The 18,008-nt window shown below is 48.5% G+C and overlaps 1 protein-coding gene across 1 annotated transcript; it reads right to left on the reverse strand.

Annotated features, from left to right (window-relative positions):
• Positions 1-1,615: 1,615 nt before the first annotated feature.
• Positions 1,616-17,916, reverse strand: map1sa (microtubule-associated protein 1Sa). The gene is made up of 7 exons (XM_072388809.1): positions 17,749-17,916; positions 15,533-15,634; positions 14,415-14,497; positions 14,157-14,297; positions 4,342-7,435; positions 3,736-3,950; positions 1,616-3,657 (listed from the first exon to the last, which is right to left on the reverse strand). The coding sequence occupies exons 1-7, from the start codon at positions 17,876-17,878 to the stop codon at positions 3,502-3,504; spliced, it is 3,921 nt and encodes a 1,306-aa protein (XP_072244910.1). The 5' UTR covers positions 17,879-17,916; the 3' UTR covers positions 1,616-3,501.
• Positions 17,917-18,008: the final 92 nt, after the last annotated feature.

Consider the following 18,008-nt stretch of genomic DNA (forward strand, 5'->3'; position numbering starts at 1 on the left):
GAGAGGAGAGAGGAGAGAGGAGAGAGGAGAGAGGAGAGGAGACTTTTAACCAGCGCGAGCTGCTGCCGGCAGACAACATGGACAGAAACTCACAGCCAGCAGTTCAACATCTGGGCTGCAGAGACGCTCCAGGATTCCACCATCTGTTGTTAACCAGCTCTGTGATCCTCCTCCTTTACTGTTAGCGCTCTGTCTGCAGTCTCTGTCTGCCCGGATAGTCTTAAAGCTGAGCAGAGAGCTGTTAGAGCTGTTCCTGCAGCCAGGTCCAGGATTCCACCATCTGTTGTTAACCAGCTCTGTGATCCTCCTCCTTTACTGTTAGCGCTCTGTCTGCAGTCTCTGTCTGCCCGGATAGTCTTAAAGCTGAGCAGAGAGCTGTTAGAGTTGTTCCTGCAGCCAGGTCCAGGATTCCACCATCTGTTGTTAACCAGCTCTGTGATCCTCCTCCTTTACTGTTAGCGCTCTGTCTGCAGTCTCTGTCTGCCCCGATAGTCTTAAAGCTGAGCAGAGAGCTGTTAGAGTTGTTCCTGCTGCCAGGTCCAGGATTCCACCATCTGTTGTTAACCAGCTCTGTGATCCTCCTCCTTTACTGTTAGCGCTCTGTCTGCAGTCTCTGTCTGCCCGGATAGTCTTAAAGCTGAGCAGAGAGCTGTTAGAGTTGTTCCTGCAGCCAGGTCCAGGACTCCACCATCTGTTGTTAACCAGCTCTGTGATCCTCCTCCTTTACTGTTAGCGCTCTGTCTGCAGTCTCTGTCTGCCCGGATAGTCTTAAAGCTGAGCAGAGAGCTGTTAGAGTTGTTCCTGCAGCCAGGTCCAGGATTCCACCATCTGTTGTTAACCAGCTCTGTGATCCTCCTCCTTTACTGTTAGCGCTCTGTCTGCAGTCTCTGTCTGCCCCGATAGTCTTAAAGCTGAGCAGAGAGCTGTTAGAGTTGTTCCTGCAGCCAGGTCCAGGATTCCACCATCTGTTGTTAACCAGCTCTGTGATCCTCCTCCTTTACTGTTAGCGCTCTGTCTGCAGTCTCTGTCTGCCCGGATAGTCTTAAAGCTGAGCAGAGAGCTGTTAGAGCTGTTCCTGCAGCCAGGTCCAGGATTCCACCATCTGTTGTTAACCAGATTTGTGATCCTCCTCCTTTACTGTTAGCGCTCTGTCTGCAGTCTCTGTCTGCCCGGATAGTCTTAAAGCTGAGCAGAGAGCTGTTAGAGTTGTTCCTGCAGCCAGGTCCAGGATTCCACCATCTGTTGTTAACCAGCTCTGATTTTAACTTCCTCCTTTTCCTCCATTTAGTTCCTGCTCTGCATCCCAGACGTCTCCTATTCAGCTCATCTGGTTTTGAGGTCTTATTGCAGGGATTACTTGGCTTTGGAACAGGTTGCTCCAACAGGTTAACAACCTTCATGTTACCATGGTTACTCATGGTAAAAACTACCAGAGTTCCCAGCTGAAGTCCTTCCAGCAGAGCTGCTGCCTGTCGGACCCAACGACCCCCCCCCCCCACCCCGACCAAGTCACCAGACGCTGTGGGCCTCATCAGTCCAGTTCCCCTGAGGCTCGGCCCACTTTGTCACAACTTTGTCTCATAAAAGGAAATAAAATTGACAGCAGACTCTGTTAAACAGCTGTTTATTTTAGAGAAGAAGATTAGTGTTTCGGGACAAAAGCTGCTGTGGGGACAGAAACAGGAAAACATTTCAGAACCACCAACACATTCAGGAGGTCCAACCAGAACCAAACGAAAGATTCTGGTTCAAATCTGCGATTCAGGACAAAACACTGAAAAGGTTTCAATCAGAAAAGTGTCAGCTCATGCAGGAAATGTTGTTTATCTGAAGCTCGAACAGCTGCTGATCAAGTCTTCAGTTCAGAACCGGTGGCGGTTCTGATGGCGGCTCGTACCAGACGTCACTCTGATTTAAAAAGACACTTTGGAAGAAAAGCTGCGGTCAATAAATTAGTGAAAAAGTTGAAATGTGTTTGTTTCAGTCGAGTTTCGTCACTTTGAAAACAAAAGTAGGTGAAAGATGAACTGATCTGATATTTATCGATCGACTGATTGTAAGCGCTGACAGACTACAACTCCCATGATGCCATGCAGGGTCAGAGCTGATCTGAGGTCCGTTTAAAGCGGTTTGGTCCCGGTCTGTGAAGGAACCGCCTGCTGGATCTCAACCTTCTGTCGAATCCACCAAACAGAACCTTTGGAAGCTTCTACTCATTCATCTCTTGGTGAGATCAGTCCCTGCTCTGAAACACTTTTATGTCTGTAGAAAAACAGCCGCCATAAAAGCAGAAATATTACGACTCAGCGTTTTATCTCCCGATGACAGAACCTGTGGCGCTCAGCCCTCCGTTTGTTCTGCAGCAGCAGCAGAGCCGAAGGTCCGGAGACTCAGCAGGGTGCAGAAGAACCAGAACAGCTTTCAGAACCAGAATTCTCACTAATCTTTGTGTTGTTTTTCTGACATAAAACTGACCACAGAACCATCATCTGGGTCCAAACTTTAGACTGGACCCAGGATTGATCACGGAAGCTCCATCTTAAAGTTGGTGATGTTTAATCCTAAAATGTTTCATAATTTAATTTATTATCAACTAGTTGATAAACAAAAAGACTCTTTGGACCAGAACTCAGAGTTGGATTAAATCAGCAGCCGTCGCTTTCTCATCTTATTGATTAATTCACTCAGAGAACCTGTTCTACTTATCAATGATCACCCGATCGGTGGAGGACAGCCTCTGTTGTTCTGACCTCCCATGATGCACCTCTCCTCCCTCCAGATGACATCATTGCTGTCATTAACTTGTGTTTCTCTCTCTCAGCAGGTGTCTCTGGCCTGGTGTTACGCTGCTTGTTGTCCCCTCTTTCCTGTCCTCTCAGCCCCAGCTGGTCCAGGCAGATGGACCCTTCCTGGTTCTGGTTCTGATGGAGGTTTCTTCCTGGTTCTGGTTCTGATGGAGGTTGCTCAGGACGGGGGATTCGATTAAAGACAAGTTTCCTCATAAACTTTTCATGAACATAAAGTCATTAAATGTTTACTTTCTCTGCTGGAGGTGATACTAAGGAGCATCCTCTTTCACATTCTGGTCTATAACCGTGATCAACCGCCAAAGGTCACTTAGATATGAACAAAAACACACGTTACAGACATGGAATTAAAATAAAAAGCATCTGAGGGAATAAAAAAGAAAAGAAGACTTTCAATGTTTGATAAAAGTCGTATTTTCATTTTATCGGGTGAATTTGGAGGGAAATCTGACCAAAACCTAACCAGGTGAGTGTTAGCTGTCAGGCTAACTGATGCTAACACCTGATCATGTGACGTTGCCATCAATCGATCAATACTTCTGATCAATGTCTGTGCAGGTGTTTGACTTTTGGTCCATGCTGACGCGATGCTCAGGTGAGCTGAAGCTGTTGATCCAGCTGGGGAAAGTGTAGTTTCTAAAGGAGCTCGCTAAACGACAGCAGCCCCCTGAGCCGAGGGGGGCGGGGCCTCAGCTCAGAACTCCACCTTGCAGGCAGGGAAGGTCTCCTCCTGCATGGCGACAGTGCTGTTGCTGCCCAGCACGGTGACTGACAGCTCCTTCTGCCGCTCGTGCGTCTCCTGGTACCACTCGTGCATCGACAGCGAATCGAAGGTTGGGATTAGTGTCACCTGAGGGCAAACAGGAAACGGACAGATCAGAGAGCAGCTACAGGAAGGTCAGGACCGCTGAAGCTCACCTGGACTCACCTGGACCTCCGGCCAGCTGCTCTTCCCCTCCAGCAGAGCATCCAGGATGCTCCTCATCGCCGCCTCCTTCCCAGCGTCGTCTCCGCTGATGATGTAGTACGAAGAGCGCAGCCGCCTGAACAGGTCCAGGTCCACGGTGGAGGAGGCGGAGCCAGAGGGCAGGTAGGCCAGGTCCACGTACATCACAGACCCATCAGAACCAGCAGCCCTGGAACCTGAATGTCAGAAGAACACGTTAAACCCGTTTGCTTTGGATGAGGCTCCGCCCAGGTGTGTGCGGCAGGCCGATGCAGAGACCCTATCACACGCTTTCATTTCTCCCAGAATGCATCCCTCCACCAGAACTCAGCTGGTTCTGACCCAGTCCAGAAAGTGAACAAATAACAGCCGTTTTAAAGCCTCTGCATTGGCTTCCTGTCACTTTTGGAAGAAACTGAAGTTTTAAGGCTCTTAACCGCATCACTACTGACTGTTTATCAGAACTCTTCTGGGTTTCTTAATGGTCCCTAAAGTCGGAACTAAGACCCACGATGGTCAGTATTGACCACGTGTTTTCCGGACCCACAGGCGTTCCCTGCATTTCTGCGTTTTCTGGACTCAGCCTACCTGAGGACGGTGGTCTTGGAGCTCCAGTTCTGGATCCAGTGACAGAACTCCGAGCTGAAGGTTTGGTGTCGAGGCTGGAGGTCACCCTCAGGGTCCCAGTGGAGCTGCCGGCCTTCGACTTTCCGCTGTGGGCGGAGCTACTTCCTGACGTGGTCCTCTGGAGCGGCTTCTTTCGGGCAGCTGAGGTCTTCAGGCTCTTATCGGCCTCTGGGTCGATCATACAGGCTCCGGGCTGGGGGGGCAGAGGAGGGAGGTCTTTGACCGGGGCTGGGGGCGGGTCGTGGGGGGGGGACTGTCCCATCCTGTGGCTGAAGTGCTGACCGGGCTGATCGTGGAAGAAAAGGCTGCTGGAGTCCTCATCAGACTCTATGTCTGCGGTGATGGAAGGACAGTCCTCGGTCCCAGGGGGGATATCCGAGTCCGTGGCGGTTGGGAGGGAGTCGCTGACCGATGTGGGCGGAGTCTCCTGGCTGTAAGTTGAGGGGCTGTCGCTGCTCTGATCCTGGGAGTGGTGGTTGTTGTTCGACAGGTCCAGAGACGGGCCAGTACCAAGGCTCACCTGCTGCTGGTGGCTCTCTGGAGTTCTGGGATGCTGGAACTCACAGGGGGAGACCAGGCACAGGTCAACGTCATGCTGGACGTCCAAGATAATCTCCGGCATCCCGTGGACGTGGTCCTCCAGTCCATTCCCACAGCTTCCGTTATGGGACGCCTTGCTGCTGCAGTCCGGGCCGCTGATGTGTCCATTGGAGCAGCCTCTGGGCTGCGCCGCAGGCAGGACTGGCTCGGAGGAAATTGACAGCGAATCATCAACCTCTGTGGAGTGAGGCGAGCCCACCTCGGCCGGCAGGGACGTCATGGTCGCGGAGGATTCCACCATCATGTCTCTGACTGGGCTGAGCAGACTGGACTGTTTATCCTGAGAAGATGTGGAGTTTTCCAGACCTTCCCTCAGAGAGCTCAGGTCCGAGGTCCGGCAGGAGCCTCCTTGGTTGTAATCTTCGAAGCCGAGGCTGGACCCTCGGGCCTCGAGGCTGCTGTCCCCAACAAAGCCCTGAACGTCCTCCTCGGGGGACGGCTGGAACGGGGTGTGTCCGGCGCTGTTGGGAGCAGAATCTGCAGGGGAGACCAGCTCCAGAGGCTTCTCCTCTGAGCTGGTTCTGTCTGGTGGCTGGAATGTAGTCGCAGTCAGGTCGAAGTTAACGTTGAGGTCACCTCTGGGTGTTTTGGTCATAGACGAGGTGGTGACAACCCGGTCTGGGTCTGCTCCCACAGAGCGGAACTTCTCTGGACTCTCTACTGCTGAGACCTGGTTCTTGTTGGCCTGCGTTTCATCAGATTTTCCCTCGGTACTTTTGGACTTTGGACTGCTGTTTCCATTCTCATCTTGCAGGCGGAGTCTTTCAAATTCAGCCGTCATGTCCTCAGGTGTTGATACCTTGGACCGGTCCGCCCCCTTGTGGTTCTGCTGCTCCTTTGGACCAGTCTTACCTTTAGTCCCTTTGCTCAGAGTGTCTTTCTTTGGAAGAGTCCCGTCCTTTTTGACTGTCCCACTTTTACCTAAAGGTTTTCTTGGTTCTGTGCTTGCCGTCGACGCCACACTCAAGGCTCCGCCCACTTTCTTGACTTCTTTCACAGCCTGCTTTGCAGGTTTCTTCTCCTCCATTTTTCCATCCTTCTTACCGTCTCTTTTGGCTTCAGGTTTCTGCTCCTTCTTTGGTTTTGTACTTGCGGTTTCCTTCTTCTTCTCTCCAGTGTCTTCTCTCCTCCCAGCAGAGGCCTTCTCATCCTTCTTCTTCACTTCCTTCTTGTCCTCCTTTGAAACATCTTTCTTTGGAATTATCTTTTCTGCAGGTTTTGCTGGCTTGGATTTAACCTCTATGTCCTTAAATTTTTCCTCCTTTCTTTCTCTGGCTGTGGACTCACCAGCCGCCTTTGGCTTGGTCTTCGCCTCTTGTTTTTTGCCATCGACTCGTCCGGGTTTGTCTTTCTGTAAGGCACTGCTTGGTCTAAGGTCCTTGGACTGGGACTTAAGGCTTTCTCGACTCTCTGCACGTTTTGGTTTCGGTGCTTCAAGGTCCTTCAAACACACGGACGGATGTTTGAGGAAATCTAGATGTTGGAGTTTTTCAAGTCCATCCAGGATTTTGGTCTGTGGTGTGCACCCTGGGAAGATCACTCTGATGATCTTCTCCTGAGGGTTGGAGGGGTGCCACACCAGCAAAGCACAGATGGAAACTAGGCACGGCAGGTCTGAGCCCTTCACACTCGGGCTGCTGTTTGGCCAAAGCCGCATGAACGCTTCCAGCTCTTTACTGCCTCTGACTGGGTTCAGGGTGTAGAGCTCCAGACGGCCCACTCCCATCTTCTGAAACAGGATAACTGGTTCGATGTTGGCTCCGCTGGGCCGGCTCAAGGGTTCTGGTTTGATGGCGAGCTGCTCTAAGTGCTGAAGGGTCAGCACGACCTGGTCACAACTCCGCAGCTGGCTGGGATCTGGCTGCACAGACTTCAGCCTGTCGGGAACGTTGAGGAAAACCACCCCGACCTCAGGGGAGATGAGCTTCTTCATCCAGTCCTCCTCAGAGTGCCCCCCCGCGGCCTCCTCGTCCTGCTCATGCACCTTCCTCAGCAGCAGGCTGTTCAGGCCTGGCAGGTTGTCCACGCCAGCGTGGGTCAGCAGCACCGAATCGATTCTGTCCAGGTGTCGGACCAGCTTCCAGAAGCAGGAGCGGGCATCAGAGCCGCCGTTCACCAGGATGTTAAAACCGTTGACGGCGAAGAAGGCAGAGTCCCCCCTCCCCCCGGGGAAAATGTAGCAGCAGGGCCGAGACAGTTTCAGGAAGCCCACAGTGCCGGGGGGCTCCAGGAGGTCGAAGGGGGACTCCGGCTCCAGGGACTCAGAAAGGTACTCTGTGAACTCCTGCAGACCCTCCATCTGAGGCAGCACCAGGGGGGGGTTGATCCGGATGGAGATGAAGTCCTGCAGGGAATGCTTCTGTAGCTCCGAGTCCTTCCAGAGGCTGTGGGGGGGGCAGCTGAGGGTGAGGTGGGCCTTCAGCGCCGAGTCTGCAGAACTCAGCAGCTCCCCCACCTGCACACAAAGACATCAGGTCCTGATTAAAGTTACGGTTCCATTGGTCCAGAACGTCGGGTTCTGATTAAAGTTACGGTTCTATTGGTCCAGAACATCGGGTTCTGATTAATGTTACGGTTCCATTGACCCAGAACACCTGGTTCCGATTAAAGTTACGGTTCTATTGACCCAGAACATAGGGTTCTGATTCAAGTTACGGTTATACTGGTCCAGAACATCTGGTTCTGATTAAAGTTACGGTTCTATTGGTCCAGAACATCGGGTTCTGATTAAAGTTACGGTTCTATTGGTCCAGAACATCGGGTTCTGATTAATGTTACGGTTCCATTGACCCAGAACACCTGGTTCCGATTAAAGTTACGGTTCTATTGACCCAGAACATAGGGTTCTGATTCAAGTTACGGTTATACTGGTCCAGAACATCTGGTTCTGATTAATGTTACGGTTCTATTGGTCCAGAACATCGGGTTCTGATTAAAGTTACGGTTCCATTGACACAGAACATCGGGTTCTGATTAAAGTTACGGTTCCATTGACACAGAACATCGGGTTCTGATTAAAGCTACGGTTCTATTGGACCAGAACATCTGGTTCTGATTAAAGTTACGGTTCTATCGACCAAGAACATCGGGTTCTGATTAAAGTTACGGTTCCATTGACACAGAACATCGGGTTCTGATTAAAGTTACGGTTCCATTGGACCAGAACATCTGGTTCTGATTAAAGTTACGGTTCCATTGGACCAGAACATCTGGTTCTGATTAAAGTTACGGTTCTATTGGACCAGAACATCTGGTTCTGATTAAAGTTACGGTTCTATTGGTCCAGAACATCTGGTTCTGATTAAAGTTACGGTTCTATTGGTCCAGAACGTCTGGTTCTGATTAAAGTTACGGTTCTATTGGTCCAGAACATCGGGTTCTGATTAAAGTTACGGTTCTATTGGTCAAGAACATCTGAATCTGATTAAAGTTACGGTTCCATTGACCCAGAACATCGGGTTCCGATTAACGTTACGGTTCCATTGACCCAGAACGTCGGGTTCCGATTAACGTTACGGTTCTATTGACCCAGAACGTCGGGTTCTGATTAAAGTTACAGTTCTATTGGTCCAGAAAGTCTGGTTGCGATTAAAGTTACGGTTCCACTGACCCAGAACATCGGGTTCCGATTAAAGTTACGGTTCCACTGACCCAGAACATCGGGTTCTGATTAAAGTTACGGTTATACTGGTCCAGAACATCTGGTTCTGATTAAAGTTACGGTTCCATTGGTTCAGAACGTCGGGTTCCGATTAAAGTTACGGTTCCATTGGTCCAGAACGTCGGGTTCCGATTAAAGTTACGGTTCTATTGACCCAGAACATCGAGTTCTGAGTAAAGTTACCGTTCTATTGGTCCAGAACATGGGGTTCTGATTAAAGTTACCGTTCTATTGGTCCAGAACATGGGGTTCTGATTAAAGTTACCGTTCTATTGGTCCAGAACATCGGGTTCTGATTAAAGTTACGGTTCTATTGGTCCAGAACATCGGGTTCTGATTAATGTTACGGTTCTATTGGTCCAGAACATCAGGTCCTGATTAAAGTTACGGTTCTATTGGTCCAGAACATCGGGTTCTGATTAAAGTTACAGTTCTATTGGTCCAGAAAGTCTGGTTCCGATTAAAGTTACGGTTCTATTGACCCAGAACATCGGGTTCCGATTAAAGTTACGGTTCCACTGACCCAGAACATCGGGTTCCGATTAAAGTTACGGTTCCACTGACCCAGAACATCGGGTTCTGATTAAAGTTACGGTTCCATTGGTTCAGAACGTCGGGTTCCGATTAAAGTTACGGTTCCATTGGTCCAGAACGTCGGGTTCCGATTAAAGTTACGGTTCTATTGACCCAGAACATCGAGTTCTGAGTAAAGTTACCGTTCTATTGGTCCAGAACATGGGGTTCTGATTAAAGTTACCGTTCTATTGGTCCAGAACATGGGGTTCTGATTAAAGTTACGGTTCTATTGGTCCAGAACATCGGGTTCTGATTAAAGTTACGGTTCTATTGACCCAGAACATGGGGTTCTGATTAAAGTTACGGTTCTATTGACACAGAACATGGGGTTCCGATTAAAGTTGCGGTTCTATTGACCCAGAACATCGAGTTCTGAGTAAAGTTACCGTTCTATTGGTCCAGAACATTGGGTTCTGATTAAAGTTACGGTTCCATTGGTCCAGAACGTCGGGTTCCGATTAAAGTTACGGTTCTATTGACCCAGAACATCGAGTTCTGAGTAAAGTTACCGTTCTATTGGTCCAGAACATGGGGTTCTGATTAAAGTTACCGTTCTATTGGTCCAGAACATGGGGTTCTGATTAAAGTTACGGTTCTATTGGTCCAGAACATCGGGTTCTGATTAAAGTTACGGTTCCATTGACCCAGAACATCGGGTTCCGATTAAAGTTACGGTTCTATTGACCCAGAACATAGGGTTCCGATTAATGTTACGGTTCTATTGACCCAGAACATAGGGTTCCGATTAATGTTACGGTTCTATTGACCCAGAACATAGGGTTCCGATTCAAGTTACGGTTCCATTGGTCCAGAACATGGGGTTCTGATTAAAGTTACCGTTCTATTGGTCCAGAACATCGGGTTCTGATTAAAGTTACGGTTCTATTGACCCAGAACGTCGGGTTCTGATTAAAGTTACGGTTCTATTGGTTCAGAACATATGGTTCTGATTAAAGTTACGGTTCCATTAACCCAGAACATCTGGTTCCGATTAAAGTTACGGTTCCATTGACCCAGAACATCGGGTTCATATTAAAGTTACGGTTCCATTGACCAGGTACATCGGGTTACGATTAAAGTTACGGTTCTATTGACCCAGAACATCGGGTTCTGATTAAAGTTACGGTTCTATTGACCCAGAACATCGGGTTCTGATTAAAGTTACGGTTCTATTGCCCCTCAACATCGGGTTCTGATTAAAGTTACGGTTCTATTCCCCCTCAACATCGGGTTCTGATTAAAGTTACGGTTCTATTGACCCAGAACATGGGGTTCTGATTAAAGTTACGGTTCTATTGTTCCAGAACATCAGGTTCTGATTAAAGTTACGGTTCTATTGACCCAGAACATCTGTTTCTGATTAAAGTTACGGTTCTATTGACCCAGAACATAGGATTCAAGTTACGGTTCTATTGACCCAGAACATCGGGTTCTGATTAAAGTTACGGTTCTATTGACCCAGAACATCGGGTTCCTATTAACGTTACGGTTCTATTGACCCAGAACACCGGGTTCCGATTAAAGTTACGGTTCCATTGACCCAGAACATCGGGTTCCGATTAAAGTTACGGTTCCATTGACCAGGTACATCGGGTTACGATTAAAGTTACGGTTCTATTGACCCAGAACATCGGGTTCTGATTAAAGTTACGGTTCTATTGACCCAGAACATCGGGTTCTGATTAAAGTTACGGTTCTATTGCCCCTCAACATCGGGTTCTGATTAAAGTTACGGTTCTATTGACCCAGAACATGGGGTTCTGATTAAAGTTACGGTTCTATTGTTCCAGAACATCGGGTTCTGATTAAAGTTACGGTTCTATTGACCCAGAACATCTGTTTCTGATTAAAGTTACGGTTCTAATGACCCAGAACATCGGGTTCTGATTAAAGTTACGGTTCCATTGACCCAGAACATCGGGTTCTGATTAAACTTACGGTTCCATTGACCCAGAACATCTTTTTCTGATTAAAGTTACGGTTCTATTGACCAGGTACATCGGGTTACGATTAAAGTTACGGTTCTATTGACCCAGAACATCGGGTTCTGATTAAAGTTACGGTTCTATTGACCCAGAACATCGGGTTCTGATTAAAGTTACGGTTCCATTGACCCAGAACATCGGGTTCCGATTAAAGTTACGGTTCCATTGACCCAGAACATCGGGTTCCGATTAACGTTACGGTTCTATTGACCCAGAACATCGGGTTCCGATTAAAGTTACGGTTCCATTGACCCAGAACATCGGGTTCCGATTCAAGTTACGGTTCTATTGACCCAGAACATCGGGTTCCGATTCAAGTTACGGTTCTATTGACCCAGAACATCGGGTTCTGATTCAAGTTACGGTTCTATTGACCCAGAACATCGGGTTCTGATTAAAGTTATGGTTCTATTGACCCAGAACATAGGATTCAAGTTACGGTTCTATTGACCCAGAACATCGGGTTCTGATTAAAGTTACGGTTCCATTGACCCAGAACATCGGGTTCCGATTAAAGTTACGGTTCCATTGACCAGGTACATCGGGTTACGATTAAAGTTACGGTTCTATTGACCCAGAACATCGGGTTCCGATTAAAGTTGCGGTTCTATTGACCCAGAACATCGAGTTCTGAGTAAAGTTACCGTTCTATTGGTCCAGAACATTGGGTTCTGATTAAAGTTACCGTTCTATTGGTCCAGAACATGGGGTTCTGATTAAAGTTACCGTTCTATTGGTCCAGAACGTCGGGTTCTGATTAAAGTTACGGTTCTATTGGTTCAGAACATATGGTTCTGATTAAAGTTACGGTTCCATTAACCCAGAACATCTGGTTCCGATTAAAGTTACGGCTCCATTGACCCAGAACATCGGGTTCATATTAAAGTTACGGTTCCATTGACCAGGTACATCGGGTTACGATTAAAGTTACGGTTCTATTGACCCAGAACATCGGGTTCTGATTAAAGTTACGGTTCTATTGACCCAGAACATCGGGTTCTGATTAAAGTTACGGTTCTATTGCCCCTCAACATCGGGTTCTGATTAAAGTTACGGTTCTATTCCCCCTCAACATCGGGTTCTGATTAAAGTTACGGTTCTATTGACCCAGAACATGGGGTTCTGATTAAAGTTACGGTTCTATTGTTCCAGAACATCGGGTTCTGATTAAAGTTACGGTTCTATTGACCCAGAACATCTGTTTCTGATTAAAGTTACGGTTCTATTGACCCAGAACATAGGATTCAAGTTACGGTTCTATTGACCCAGAACATCGGGTTCTGATTAAAGTTACGGTTCCATTGACCCAGAACATCTTTTTCTGATTAAAGTTACGGTTCTATTGACCCAGAACATCGGGTTCCTATTAACGTTACGGTTCTATTGACCCAGAACACCGGGTTCCGATTAAAGTTACGGTTCCATTGACCCAGAACATCGGGTTCCGATTAAAGTTACGGTTCCATTGACCAGGTACATCGGGTTACGATTAAAGTTACGGTTCTATTGACCCAGAACATCGGGTTCTGATTAAAGTTACGGTTCTATTGACCCAGAACATCGGGTTCTGATTAAAGTTACGGTTCTATTGCCCCTCAACATCGGGTTCTGATTAAAGTTACGGTTCTATTGACCCAGAACATCGGGTTCTGATTAAAGTTACGGTTCTATTGACCCAGAACATGGGGTTCTGATTAAAGTTACGGTTCTATTGTTCCAGAACATCGGGTTCTGATTAAAGTTACGGTTCTATTGACCCAGAACATCTGTTTCTGATTAAAGTTACGGTTCTATTGACCCAGAACATCGGGTTCTGATTAAAGTTACGGTTCCATTGACCCAGAACATCGGGTTCTGATTAAACTTACGGTTCCATTGACCCAGAACATCTTTTTCTGATTAAAGTTACGGTTCTATTGACCAGGTACATCGGGTTACGATTAAAGTTACGGTTCTATTGACCCAGAACATCGGGTTCTGATTAAAGTTACGGTTCTATTGACCCAGAACATCGGGTTCTGATTAAAGTTACGGTTCCATTGACCCAGAACATCGGGTTCCGATTAAAGTTACGGTTCCATTGACCCAGAACATCGGGTTCCGATTAACGTTACGGTTCTATTGACCCAGAACATCGGGTTCCGATTAAAGTTACGGTTCCATTGACCCAGAACATCGGGTTCCGATTCAAGTTACGGTTCTATTGACCCAGAACATCGGGTTCCGATTCAAGTTACGGTTCTATTGACCCAGAACATTGGGTTCTGATTCAAGTTACGGTTCTATTGACCCAGAACATCGGGTTCTGATTAAAGTTACGGTTCTATTGACCCAGAACATAGGATTCAAGTTACGGTTCTATTGACCCAGAACATCGGGTTCCGATTAAAGTTACGGTTCCATTGACCCAGAACATCGGGTTCCGATTAAAGTTACGGTTCCATTGACCAGGTACATCGGGTTACGATTAAAGTTACGGTTCTATTGACCCAGAACATCGGGTTCTGATTAAAGTTACGGTTCTATTGACCCAGAACATCGGGTTTTGATTAAAGTTACGGTTCTATTGACCCAGAACATCGGGTTCTGATTAAAGTTACGGTTCCATTGACCCAGAACATCTTTTTCTGATTAAAGTTACGGTTCTATTGACCCAGAACATCGGGTTCCGATTAACGTTACGGTTCTATTGACCCAGAACATCGGGTTCCGATTAAAGTTACGGTTCCATTGACCCAGAACATCGGGTTCTGATTAAAGTTACGGTTCTATTGACCCAGAACATCGGGTTCTGATTAAAGTTACGGTTCTATTGACCCAGAACATAGGATTCAAGTTACGGTTCTATTGACCCAGAACATCGGGTTCCGATTAAAGTTACGGTTCCATTGACCCAGAACATCGGGTTCTGATTAAAGTTACGGTTCTATTGACCCAGAACATCGGGTTCTTACCTCCTCATCAGCGATGATCCGGATAAAGTCTCTGAGGGAGAAGCAGCCCTGCTGCAGCACGATGTCCCCGCTGTCCTCAACACACTGACCGGCCAGAACCAGAAGTTTGTGTCGGGACGGGTCACACAGCAGCCGCCGCACCTGAGCGCAAACACACAGAGTAAGGAGCTCTTAGCTCTGAAAATGGTCTGAACCGGGTCGGTACCGGACTCAGGAGGCACCCTGACTCACAGAAGAAGTCTTACTCTGGACTCTCACCTCTGAGCAGACGAAGGCGTGGGCCGGGTTCAGAACCACCTGAGTGTCCAGGACGTCTCCAGCGTGCTGCAGAGTGCGCTGACCTGCAGAAGCACGACAGCAGCACATCAAACACAGAAGAAGAAGAAGAAGAAGAACAGAAGAACCGAGTTTCCTGTCAGATCTGAGGCGTCATCAGAGCAGTTCCTCTGAAGCTCAGCTCAGGAGCACAGCTCCACCCACAGCTCCACCTAAAAGACCCCTCGTCCTTCTTTTCCACGCTCTAATGTTACAACATAATCAAACGACTAGTTTAAAGAAAAAAGAACCAAAGACCCCGACTTTCCCTCCTGGACTCAGAACCGAGCCGACAGAACCGGCTGAGAGCAGATAAATAATCAGAAGTCTTTACCTTCTTCTGTTCTCCTGCTGTCAGAGGGTTCTGCGTCTCTGTGGAGCTGAGTTAATAATGTGGATAACTCCTCTGCTGGGTGGGGGGGTGCTGCCCCCCCCAGGCAGGGAGGGGGAAACCCCGAGTGTCTGTGTGTGTGTGTGTGTCTGTGTGTGTGTGTCTCTGTGTGTGTGTGTGTGTGTGTGTGTGTGTCTGTGTGTGTGTGTGTGTGTCTCTGTGTGTGTGTGTGTGTCTGTGTGTGTGTGTGTGTCTCTGTGTGTCTGTGTGTGTGTGTGTGTGTGTCTGTGTGTGTCTCTGTGTGTGTGTGTGTGTCTGTGTGTGTGTGTGTGTCTGTGTGTGTGTGTGTGTGTGTGTGTGTGTGTGTCTGTGTGTGTGTGTGTGTCTGTGTGTGTGTCTGTGTGTGTGTGTGTGTCTGTGTGTGTGTGTGTGTGTGTGTCTGTGTGTGTGTGTGTGTCTGCGCTCAGCAGAGTCTCAGCTGACTGCCTTCATGTGTCTGAATTACACAAGCAGCAGATTCATCACTAACCCCCCCCCCCCTCCTCAGCTTAGGGCCTGAACATTAAACCTTCAGTTTGTGTCATTCATCCGTTTATTTTACTGGGAAATAAAGGAAATCTCACGACCCGGAAGTTTCCACACTTTCTGTCGTCCCAGGCGGCGAGGCCACGCCCCCACAGGAAGTCTGGACGCCGCTCGCTGTGAGTCATCATGTTGGTGCGTGTCTCACCTGGAACGTCCTCCGACAGGAAGGCCGAGTGTCTGGAGACGAAGAGCTTCAGCTGCTGATCCAGAACGCCAACATCCAGCTTCACCGGCCAACAGCGCACACCTGCAGCACACGGGTCACATGATCAGCCACACGGCGCCGAAGCGCCTCGTCACGCTTCACACATCTGCGCTGGTACACTTAACCGGTGACCTTTGACCTCCAACTCTGACACAAAACCCAGCTTTCAGAGCCGAGTATCTCTGTGGTTCTACAGAACCGAGTTTCAGCAGCTGATGAAGACCTCAGGAGCAGCTGAAGGTGTAGAGAAGAAACTGTGACATCACGCTAACCTGAACCTGCTGAAGTTTAAAAAGCTTAAACTGTGATTGTGCAGAAAGATCCCAAAGTCCAGCCCGAGGCAGTAAAAGTGCAGCTTCCTGTGAGCTGTTGAGCCTCTGAATGATGCTTCTGCTGTAAAGGGTCTGAGCTACAGGCTCCACTCAGGACCCACTTCCTCTCACATCAGTCTGTTCTCTGAGGGAAGCTTTGTCTCCATCTTTAAAAGCAGGACATGAAGCAGCAGGTTTTGATGCGTTTTCTCAAAGCTGCGGGACGGGTCACATGATGCAGATCAGCTGCACGAACAGCAGAGTCTGAGTTGTGTTCCGATACAATCACAATAAAGCTATTTTTACAGCTAAAAAGAAAAGTTTCTGCTGGAAGGACGTCCTCGTTTCACCAAATGTTATCAAACCTCAAACTGAACCGTCGGTCCGATTATTCACGCTGTGTCGTGTGACCGCTGCTTCCTCACAAGTACAGAGAGACGGCTGATAAGCCCAAACACACCAGCCACAGCGATCTCTCACACACGGAGGCTGCTTTATCAGTCAGAGTGAGACATCTCTGCAGCTTCCTGCGCTGACAGGAAGTCGTGATATTTAGAAACACAACTTCCTGTTTGACCGAGTTGCTTAAAATGGTCTGAACCAGCGCTTCTGCATCTGTAAATCGCACCCAATGCGGCCCAAAAACCCAGAACAGAGTGGGCCCGTGTTCTGAGGCCAGCTTCAGCTGCAGAACCACACAGGTCCAAACAGAACCAACAGGAGGAAGTGTTTGACTGCTGCAGAGGCATGTTTCCATGGTTACACTGAAACCGCCGGTGTCAGAACCACAAACAGAATCGTGTACCGGTCCAAACACTTTGTAACTCCAGGTTTTTATTCTGTGAAACTGAAGCCCAAAGGTTCTGGTTCTGCCACAAATCCTCTGTTCTCATTCAACCAGAACCCAACCCGTGTCTGTGAGCAGATACCAGCCATATGGGTTACTCCAGCCGGGCCTGAACCGGACCGGTCCACAGGTTCTGAAGTTTTACAGAACAAACCTCAGGTTTAATTAAGCTGAGCCTGCTAACACAGGGAAACCAGGTCCAGAACATACAGAACACTGAGACCAGAACCAGAGAAAACAGAACTTCTGATCAATCAGAAAATGTATTGACAGGCGTTCTGACGTCATCAATGAGTTCTATTGATCAGTGATCGATGCCGCCGTGTTCCGGTTTCAGACTAAAAATGGAGTAAAGTTCTGTTTTTAGTCCAGTTTAACTTTACTCCGGGAAAACCCGGTGCAAACAACATCCGGTGACACAGATTTTCAAAGTAAAACCTCTGACGGCGGAAAGTTCGGACAGAGACGGGTTATGTAACCGAACCGAACCTGTCCATCTACACTGTCCACGGGGGTTCACCAACACAATGGAAACATTGGACCGGACCCTGCAGAACTGACCCGGATCTCATATGGAATGGGTCTGATTAAATCAGAACCACACGATCCAGACGAAGAGGTTTGGGGGATCAAATGAAGGAACCCAACCGGAACCAGCGTGAATAAAGGTCTTATAGCAGAACCATGAACTGGACCGGAAGTTAACCAACATGCTAACAATGACTCGGGTGAAGTTTGACTGAAACCACCGATTAAAGTGTTTTATTGTCAGTATAAAAGCAACTCAAAGACCCAAAAGTTCCAAAACAGACACCCTGGTTCTTCACTCCACACTCAAACCCGACAAAACACCCAAACAAGGACCAGAACTCCCGCACAAGGGCGCCGGAACCCCAGCAGCCGAACTTCCCCTACCTCCACTTTTATTGTGAAGGGTCAACTTCCCGCCGTGAGGTCCAGTGGCGGCTCGATTCTTCTGTCCTCCAGAACCCACTCACCTGAGTCTATCTGCCGCAGCAGCCCCTCCAGCAGGCCAGCGGGCCGCAGCGCTCCCACCACCACCAGCACCGAATAATCCGCCGTGGGCCGAGAAGAACCGGGACCGCCGCCCCGCTCCGCCGCCATCATGGCATGGACTGTCCACTAATGACGTCATCCGTACGGTCACGTACAACCACGCCCCGCTGACACAAGAGGCGGAAGCTCTATTTAAGTACAACCAATCAGGAACGAGAAGGAAGCCACTGACCAGTCAGAG

Source organism: Leuresthes tenuis, unplaced genomic scaffold, assembly GCF_036924035.1.
Source record: "Leuresthes tenuis unplaced genomic scaffold, fLeuTen1.0.hap1 SCAF_7, whole genome shotgun sequence".
NCBI lineage: Eukaryota > Metazoa > Chordata > Actinopteri > Atheriniformes > Atherinopsidae > Leuresthes > Leuresthes tenuis.